This window comes from Acanthisitta chloris, unplaced genomic scaffold (genome assembly GCF_000695815.1).
Source record: "Acanthisitta chloris isolate BGI_N310 unplaced genomic scaffold, ASM69581v1 scaffold18494, whole genome shotgun sequence".
NCBI lineage: Eukaryota > Metazoa > Chordata > Aves > Passeriformes > Acanthisittidae > Acanthisitta > Acanthisitta chloris.
This window is the reverse complement of record NW_008670046.1, coordinates 178-10,565: the sequence shown is the minus strand read 5'-3', so window position 1 is coordinate 10,565 and position 10,388 is coordinate 178. Positions and strand designations below refer to the sequence as shown.

The 10,388-nt window shown below is 43.4% G+C and overlaps 1 protein-coding gene across 1 annotated transcript; it reads right to left on the bottom strand.

Moving 5' to 3' along the window:
- Positions 1-52: 52 nt before the first annotated feature.
- On the bottom strand, positions 53-10,144 carry LOC103801137 (cell division cycle and apoptosis regulator protein 1-like; the record flags this gene model as incomplete). The annotated part of the gene is made up of 6 exons (XM_009073542.1): positions 10,072-10,144; positions 3,115-3,281; positions 2,513-2,557; positions 1,852-1,884; positions 702-895; positions 53-167 (listed from the first exon to the last, which is right to left on the bottom strand). Coding segments are annotated over exons 1-6 (627 nt in total), but the record flags the coding sequence as incomplete, so codon positions are not given.
- Between the last annotated feature and the right edge of the window lie 244 nt (positions 10,145-10,388).

Genomic DNA, 10,388 nt, shown 5'->3' with positions numbered 1-10,388 from the left:
GAGCACAGACCGGAGCCGCCCCGCGCCGGGGACACCGGGGAGCCCCACGTACCTGGTTTGGAAGCGTCTGGATCCTCTGCGCATTCCATTTGAATGGCATGTTAGGATTGTAAGTAGCTTCTACCAAAACTCTGTCACCCACCTGAGGTGTCTTTCCTTTGACAGCACTGCAAACATTACAGAAAACATACGGTGTGAGCAATATTTAGCTAGTTTTACATTTGCATGTTACATTTTAAAAAAAGTAGACAAAGTTCATTTAAGAAAGCTTACAGGAGAGCATTTACCCCAAAGTCAGCAGAAGTACTATCTGCTTTGGTTTGGGATATGGACAAAACTTAATTCCCTGTCTTTGGCCTGAAAGCAAAAGTTCCTCGACGAGTATCAAGTTAAGACAGGCAGATAGCAAGTTTTATGTTTTTAATCACCCACAAAGTCTGCGATTTCCTATTATAAGGAGCTAATACCCTTTAAGCCTCCCAGCTTTGGGCTTTGTATAAAGAAAACTCAAAAATTCATGTGAAGGAACTCCGACCTAGCATCTATCAGACAATCTGACCATCTGACTTTCAGTGTTGACAGCAACAGCACACAGACTGCGAGCACTACCAGTGGAATCACAGAATGAGTCCAGTTATCTAAACTGCTGATTTAGTGAGGGTACCACAGAGTACATCTGCAGGCAAGTGTTTACAGCTTACCTAAGCTGAAAAAAGACATCTTCATCCACAAAGCCAAAGGTGTCATGCAGTTTAGTGACCACCCCAGTGAAGACTCGCTGCTTCTGCGGCTGGGTTTGCTGCTGGCTGGAGCGAGGCGCCGGGTACGAGACAGTGATCTGCGCCGCTGGCTGGGGCGTGGACAGACTGAGACTCGTAGGGAGTGCAACAGTTGGCTGCAAGCAAAGTAAAGCAAACCAAAGACCTTATCACCAGCTACACACCTCAAAGGAACAGGTCCTTTAGCTGTGGAGACAGGAGTTTAAAACAACTCTATTGTTCTGAAGAGATTTTCAGAAAGTGGAAGCTTTTGTTTGTTGTTTTTTGGTTTGCTTTTTTTGGCTGGGTTCTCGCTTTTTTAAGATCACTTTCTTCCTACTCTGAATGAAGACTGGTTTTGTTTATCCTTCTCTTTCAGAGGAGTCAGCTTCCCCAGAGTATACACATTGTCCAGAAAAAAACCCATGAAGTCTGCATTACTGTTTCCCCATGCCATGGGGCTGAAGAAGAGACAAACTCCTAACTTTTGCTAGGAGTACACACTTCAGGTTATTCTGCATTTATATCCCAACTATATCCCAGCAGTCAGTAAGCACTAACAGGAACCGTTCCCAACAGCTCACATGCTTCTCACAAAAGCAGAACACAGTAGGACAATGAAATCAACTGTTTTTACCTTTTTCTTTAGAGCCTGCTTAAAAGTTCAAGTGAGAAAGGAACTAGCAACTGACTGTGTTAAATGGCTGCATGATTTGAACCTGTCCAGCTCAGCAGGATTCTTTTAAACCTCTGACAAACTATTAATCCAGAAAGCTAAATTCCTTCTCAAAGAGGAGGAAGATTTTCCCCATTTGTTACTGCAAAACAATTGAACACTTGAAGTTCAAACAAGAAAAAATTAAAATGTAATTGACACACCCACTCCCTTCAAGATTAAGGAAAAGTGGTTGCTATTAATTCTTGAAATCAAGGCTATGGATATTTTAACATCTGGATAAAATAAACCTGTACCAATAAAATGTCCATCCGTATTAGTCCATCTGACAGATTAAAGTACCCAGGATGTCACAAATTTGCACTCTTGCATTATCTGTGTGTAGGGATGAAGACCAGACAATAAAACCAAACTAACCTGAGTTAAAAGGGTCTGCTGATGTTGCTGCAACTTAAAATAAATAAAGTTATAAATTAATTTTATATGATTAAGGAAAATGTACAATTTTACCTCCTTTACCAGTCAGAGTTTTAGCTTAAGCTGAGTCAGTTAATAGTCCTTCAGCATTTGGCATTTCAGCAGTTTGCACGGGCGTGAAACTGCTGGTGTGGTTAACTTTCAGACTCTATAATCCAGGTTTTTCAGTAAGCAGAAACATTAGGTTTTTTGGAACTGAAAGTTAATAGCAATACCGAAAAAAGTTTTGGCAGCTGAAGAAGCTTAGGCATGTAATTTTTGTGTCTTTTATTCTATTTCAAAATCCTGTCAAGTCTTGGACAACATCCTTCCAGCAGATAAAATATATGGCCCTGTTTAGAGCAAATTTAGCAGGGATCTTGTAGGCACAGAATAGCATGTATTTTTAGAATTCCTTGTTCCTGAAGGTAGGCAGGTTTCCACTCTGGATATGTCTTTCCAAGTTTATGAACTTCAAGCTCTCTTTCACCACAAAAAATATTACTTAGTTTCTTTAACAACTTCCCATATGAGGATGATTTCAGAGACAAATCCTACAAGACACACAACCAACATTATTTTTGAAGTCATTTGTGAGGTACACAGGAAGAATCAGACAAACCTGTTGCTGTACACTATAGAGAGTCTGCTGAGGTTGTGAATATTGCTGAAACAGACAAAAGCAAAATGTCTCATAAACAGGAGTATTATTAGCCCAATAAACCAAATACAAGTTATCTGCTTAGCAGGTTTTAGATAGAAACTATTAACATTTAAGAATTCCAATACAAAACATAATAATACCAACACATTATTTTCATAACAAATATATGAGCCTTTAGAGCAGACTGATGTTCTCTTTCCAGCTCATTTTAAGCCTGACACTTAGACAGTACCATGAGCCTATCATGCAAAATGTTACTGAGGATATATATACAGTGATGAAAGATCATTGAAACTTGAAATTCTCTGTTTAGATACATCAAAACTCTTTCTCCCAAGAGGCTTTCCATAGCTAAAAATTCCCATAGCCAAAATTCCCACCTTCGTGGATTAACAGAACTATTGATAGCTAAAATCTAAAACTTACAAAGCTCCCAGGTTTGCACTGCAGTGTTTGCCATTTCCTGTTCTGCTTTCCTGCAGTGTGTTTTAGCTTTACACACCCACTGGTTTATACTGTTAAAACTAAAAGAGCACATGCTGTTGACCAAGAGCCTTTACCTGCTGCAGGGCAGCTGCGGCCGCCTGCTGCTGCAGAGCGGCTGTCTGCGTCAGCTGGTAGTTGGTGGGTGTCTGTGTGGTCAGGCCTGCTGCTGCCAGGGCTGTCTGCTGGGTGTATATTGTGGGAGAGGCTCCAAGCAGCGACGGCTGCTGCACACCAAGGGCAGCTGGAAAGAGCACACAACACAGTAAGCACTCAGAGCAACTTCAGACAGCTGAGGTTTCCAATAATCACACGAGATGCAGTACGTGATGCTTTACTCCCTGAGTCAAGCTCATGATGGAGAAAAATCAAACTCTTAAATTTCCTCCTCGTAAGCTCTCATGATTTTATAGCTCTCGTAGCTGTCATCCCCCAACACACACAGAGTATTCTTTCTTCAACATGTTTCAGGATCTGGATACAACTGATGAAGATTGCTGCTCCATTCTGTAAATTAATACATTTGATTCTATCCAAGGGTAAGAGAAATATTTACTCTAACAGCAGCTATGAAACAGAGGCTTAAGGCACAGGTCCTGTGAAAGCACACAGAGCTTTGCCTCACTGTTGTGGTTTAGCCCCAGCCAGTAGCCAAGCACCACGCAGCCGCTCACACTCCACTCCTACCCCTTCCCTCAGCTCAGGGGAATGGGGAGGAGAAAACAGAATATGTAGGTTGAGATAAGAACAGCTTAATAATTGAGAACAGAATTAAATAAATGCTAAGGGATAATGAGAAAAAAGTGAAAGGAAAAAACCCCACCAAAACCAAACCAGTGATGCACAATACAATCATTCAGCACCTGCAGACCCTGTTCCTCCCCCTCCCCTTCCCGTTTATAGACTGCGCACGACGTTCTGTGCTGAGCAACATCCCTTCGGCTGGTTCAGCTCACCTGGCCCAGCTATGCTCCCTCACAGTTTCTCTTGTGTACCTTCTCACTGGCAGAGCATGAGACACAAGAAAGATGTCCTTGATTTAAGACAAACACAACTTAGCAGAAACCAAAACATCAGTGTGCTATCAACAGTATTCTCACTCTGAATCCAAACACCGCACTGTACCAGCTACTGAGAAAATTAACTCCATCCCAGACAAAACCAGCACAGTCACTCAGTGCTGCCTTTGTCCCCATGTCAGCTGGGTGCTGTAGGGGTGGGGGGTAGAGATGGTACAGCCTTGTAACAACAGGGAGTCTAATCAGACCCCAAGGATAAATCAAGCTCACTCCAGCACTTACTAGGAAGGATTTGTGCTGCCCAGACTCAAAATGCCTGGAAGGAAAGACTAGTTTATTTTATTGTCACATCTGCTTTCAATCTGCCAGAGAAGATAAGCAAATCACGAGGAGCAGCTACCCACATGCTACACTGCTTGCACACGTGATACTTTCCAACAAGGTATGCTGAAGTCTTACAGACAGAACTTTCATGGGACAAAGAGCCCTGCAAAAATGCTAATCTGAGTGGAAAACTGCAAACATATTTCCAAAACCTGTTCCCTGTTTGGCAGGACTTTTTTTTTAAAAGCTAGCAGCTGCTGCATGATCCAATAGCACTCCATCAACCTATCAGTCCAGTCTACATGTTTAAACAAAACCCAAGGGAAACAGACTGCCAGCAAACACAGGCCAGCCAGCCACCTTCAGAACTGGGGAACATTCAGGATGAACAGGCTTCCTTTCTCTTCCAAAGGCATTACAGAGGCACAAGGCAATGGCAGCAGATTCACAGTATCCCTGCAGAGTTTGTGCTCCACACGATTCTTGCTGACGCAACATGGCTTGTAATTGGTGCTCATCACCACAACAGGCACAGAAACTCAACAGACACACACCCAGCTCAGCAGACACTGGATAACGTCATCCTCCCCACCACACTGCTCTTCCCAGCAGAGAACAAGCTGACAGCACAGATCATCTTACCATTTTGGAATGAGACATGGAAGAAACATATAAGCAACAGTGAAAATAATTACCAACACTCTGATCTGTACATAAACTGTCATGTAAGTATTCCAGGAAGCAAGAGTGTTGTTAAGTGAAATCAAGCATTCTGCAGTATACAGCATCTCATGATTTTGTTTCCCCTGAAAAATTCCAACATTTGCATTTCTTTACAAGACAGTAAACAAAATCTGAGGCGTCTCTCATGACAGGCCATCCATCCTCTTGCCTCTTTCTTGATCATCAGCTTCAGTCTGAACGTACATTTCTGACCATCCAGAAGCACCTCATCTGGGACCTCACCAATGCCTCACATAACACATCTTAAACAGACCTTTAGGCATCATTTTAATGCTTTGCTGCTGCATCATGGGACAACATTCACTTTTCTTGGCCATATCACTTTGCTGGCTCACTCACTCTGCCAGCTATTGCCATTAAGTCCAGTGTTCTATTCTAATGGTATCCCAGTGCAGGGGGGTGAAGCTGGGAAGCATTATGAAAATCAAGTTTCACAAGTTCTCTCCTACTTTTTATACCAAAGGTCCCCATAAAAATGCTTGCTCACAAAACCAGATCTTGGGGTTATCTGGCTCTTCAGTTTCACTATGGCAATTCCCCTTCCAGCACAATCCATAATTATCTCAGGCAATTCTCAGCCCACCCTAAGACACTTATCCCATTTTGTCAACTAAGGAAAAACATGAAACAAATATTTTGCCATCTCTACTGTCATTTTTTGAGCATTTAATATTAATTGGGTATCTGTCATTTACAACACCACAGATTAACTTCCTAACACAGGGCAAAGACGAAAGAATGACAAGATCCCCTCAAAGGGTAACACCTGTAGTAACAAGTTTTTCAAAGCTGCAGCTTGTTCTCACCCATTTGCCCGGAAGTATTCCAGTTTAATCTGACTGCCTTTCATCTCTGTACTCCTCTTGGTCAAACAGGCTCCAATTCATTAAGCAACTGAGTTTGCGTTACTAGTTAAAAAGAAAATAAAGAAAAAGGACAAATCACACATTAAAAACAAGAGACAGAGAATGTATCACAGACTGAGTGTGGAATTGACATCTGACTGCCATATTATTATTATTACTGGCAACAAGCACCTGCAGTGACAAACAACAGCTCCTCTGGAGCTGCAGGTGCAGTAATGGAGCTGCCTTCCCTCAAACGCAGCCCCAACAACTGCGGCTCACACCAAACCCTGCGCGGCACGTCCACCTGCAAGGCCTGCAGAAACCGGGGGCCGAGGCTGCAGCTCCAGCATCATTTCAGGCAACAGACATTTCTGCTCTAACAAACACCCAAAGAGCGTTTAGTAGTCCCTCTTACTGCTTCTAAAATCCAGAGACCTTTTAAGACTAGGGAAATATCTTCAAATTATGTAGCTACATCTATCTTGTTGGCAGCTGATGTAGATTTACTAGAATTTCAGTCAAAGAGTACCTTACCCAGGGCTTTGGACACTTCTCATAGTTGCCAGAAATCATGAACTTGGGTACTAGGGATTTCAAGTTTCTTCAAGCTGATCACACTTGCAATACAGACACCATACAACCTACTCCAAAAATACTCCTTGAACAGGCACATGCTAGGAACAGGCTCAGGGTGTTGACTGTGGGACACGTGCATCAACTACTGTTCCTTAGTGCATTGAGACCCACTACGTGGTTGTTCTCTTCTTACTCTTTGCTTTAGTAACCTCATAGAGGCCACCAGCAATAACAGGACACTGAGCCACGTGCATTTCAGCTTTTATCCGCTCTTCACTCTAGTGAAATCAAGTCTTGATACGGCAAACACAACACCACCAACCAGTCAGAACACAGCACAGCTGGGGCTTCCCCTGAGCTACAGTTCTACAAAAACAGGCTCTGCTGTGCAACCAGAGATCCTAATCCCGAGAACAGCACATGCCAAGCACTGCCACACAAACCAAACACGTGTCAGAAAAGAAGACTGAGAGAACAGGAGGGGATTGCCTTTGCAGGCAGTCCAGGAGCTTGCACACCATTATGCAAGTTAAAAATATGAGTACCTGCAAAAAGCAATCTGTGCTGTCTAGGAATCTTGGAATTTTTTACACTTTAACTTTCTGTAGTAGCCATGATTTAATTTATTATTTACCTTGTGCTGTAACAATGCTTAACCAGCACGGCAGGGACTTGATTCTGGTTTTAGTCACGTGATGCACAAACCATGAGATGAGGAATAGAAAAACAATTTGCTGTGTTACTACTCTTCACACACCAACCTCTGCTGGCACCTGGAATTCCCCATCTAGTACCACAGGTACAGTGTCATTCATAAGCTATCCCAGAACCTTTCATTACACAGCATGTCACTCTACAACTACTTTAGAGTGTCACAGCTTAACTATTAAGAGCTTTAACTTCTTTAGTTACATCTTCACCAGGGATGGCAAAAACAGCATCCACATCAGCAATACAGAAAAAAAAACCAAAAAAACAAAACTCCAAACCTGAAATTAGCTTTCTGTGATTATCGAATAGGGTTTATAACACCATCACTCACCACTTTCGACAGCTTAGGAAGAAGCTATCTGTCATGTTACTTGTGTTATTCCCTCATACCCAAGCACCTTGGTGCTTTGGAGAAGGAAGCTGACACCTGGATAAAAACAGCTGGCATGCATAAATACATGCAACACCTTAGGCCAACCCTCTAAAAGAATTTGGTAAATATAGGATTTTAAAAATCCCTTTAGGAACACCAGGATTCACAAGGGTAAGCCAATATGAGCAACCTTAGTCACAGCTTCACCTTGACAGGTACATGACAGGTGACTACGTCGCTGCATTTCAACAGGAAACACTGTTCTCCAGCTTCCAGCAGCAGAAGTCTCCTGTGCTGTGGATTAGTAAATTTTTATGCATCAGAATCAGGACTGCAAATAAAAAAAGCAGGGGAATAAGTATGTACTAAAACAGGAGCTGGGCAGTAGAATCTCAGGGACTGGATTCAGCAGTGCAGACAGGAAAGAGGATGCAGACACACTGATCACATATAGCAGTAGAAACAGAAAAGGACTGCAGTAAAGGACACAAGACCTAAATGCCTTCAAGTGATACTGGAGAGGAGACGTTGCAGTGCAAAGAGGAGACTAGGAGCATGAAGGAATGTGGAACTAGCATAAGAAGGCGGCAAAAGTGCAACCAAATGTTAGCCTTTAATGTCTCTCATGTTTGAGTCAGGTGCTGCAGGATCAGATGAACAGCTAAAAACCCCTGGAGATACTGTCGTCAGTGAGCAGGTGAAAAACTGCTCACAGCACCTGACGTTGACCAGTCCTATCCCAACTACATTTGGCACCTTCCTTCAGCTTCAGGAGGCTCGGAAGCAGGTTGGCCAAGGGCAGCCACAGGCATCAGAAAACAAGACAGTGGTGTGTGCTGCGCTCACTCCTCCGGGGCCCTCTCCTGGTCCTACCTCAGCAAGGTCTAAGATGGCTGCCAGCTCCTCCCCCTCCCAGGTTTTGTGCAGCTTTCTCTCTGGAACAGGACATGGAGCTGACCCTCCATCTTCTACCACTATTCCTTATGCATCAGCTGTCCCATCAGCCAACACATCCAGAGGACTCCATCCCAGATGCTGCATCTTTTGGTAACTGCAAAGCATCACCCAGTCAGACGTGAGAACCAACAGCAAAGTTTGTCTCTCCCATGTTCCCAATGCTAACCCTTTCCAGCTCTTAAGGAATTTCTAGGAGAGTAGTGCTATTCGGATAAGGCAAGCACGAGCTATTCAGAGAACAGTGAGGAACTGCCCGTGGGCAGCTGATTAGGAACAGCAACAGTTCCACTAGGGAGAGTGGCAGAATGGGCATGGAGGAAAGGGCACACTGCAACACAGGGTGCTCACTCCCTGAGGACACACAGTGCGACTCCATCAGTGCCCAATGCAAACACTGGAGACAGAGGAGTCGCTTTGGGAATGAAAACCGAGTTAGGAGAAGGATATGTCCTTCCCACCCCAGACATGCACCTCCCAAGAATGCAAAGCATTCCCAGCCTTTGCTTGGCTCCCAGGCACAAAGCCACGGACACAGGAGGTACGACATCGAACTTCATCTCGAACCAGAGCAACTGCAAAAGCCACGCAACCCTTCAGCAAGGAAGCTCTCCAACAAGGATACTGCCCGCGCTCGCATCCCAAACCCTCAGTGTCACAGCTTTCCTGGAGCCTTCTCACATCACACAAAGGAACTACAGCATTTAATTAATAAACAATTTGTATTGAGAAGAGCAAAAGGTACTCCAAAACTGGAAATGGAAGTCCCGAAATTCACCATGCAGCAAGCTTCACGTTCTCGTCTCAAATGCTTTTGTGCTATAAACCAACATGAAACAGGAAAATAGAGCCAGCTAAGTTTTTAATACACTAGACTGTGATCAAATAAGGCTTCTTGGCTAAATCAAAGTGAACCCTCTGTCATTATTAAGGCAGTAACTCTGGTTATAGGGATCCTCAGGTTCTAATTTGGCATTAAAAAAACCCTATACCCCTTCCTCACACAAGTAACAAACTTTGAAGACCTTCCACCTATGGGAAGTATGTCCAATATATTAATACAGGCAAAATAATTTGTAAACATCGATTTAGGCTGCCCTGGAAATGAAACTGAGGCAGCACTTAAGAATCTGTAATGCCTTATTATTGCTCTAGAGCAATGCAATTTGATAAAAAGTAATTTATTTACACATCTTTGATATGAGCAACTTGATATGTTGTTTACTGACCAAGAGAACCAATACAAATTCACCTGGTGTTTTACTTATCACCCCTTAAAAAGCCAAACAACAAACAAACCCAACAGCTAGCATTAGGCAGTGACCTTTAAAGTTTCTGTCGTGTGAAAAACTCTCAACTTAAAACATTTAAATACAATTCAAATAAGTTAGCTAGCATGGTGCCACCTACAAGTGCATACCCAACCGTGGAATCTCCAAATATACTAGATGTCAGAGTTCAAACATCAGGTGATAGTCAACTGACCTGGCTGAGACACTGCAGTGGCTGTAAACTGAGTAGCCCAAGGGGGATTCTTCTGTCCTCCGAACTGAGCCATGGCGCAGGCGAGATCTGCCGGGTGTCTGGCTGTCTCCTAGCACTGCACTCTATCCGAAGAAAGAGCAGCTACAATCTTACGCTGCCGGGCTACGTGAATCCTGGGCCAGAAACAAACAAACAAAAAAGGTATTAAATATTAGCTCTGCACTCCTAAGCCTGGTGGGCAACACGTGCCACGTGTGGGACACGGAGTTGTAAAGCAAGTTATTTCATTTTCCTAAAGCACCTCTGCACCCTACCCT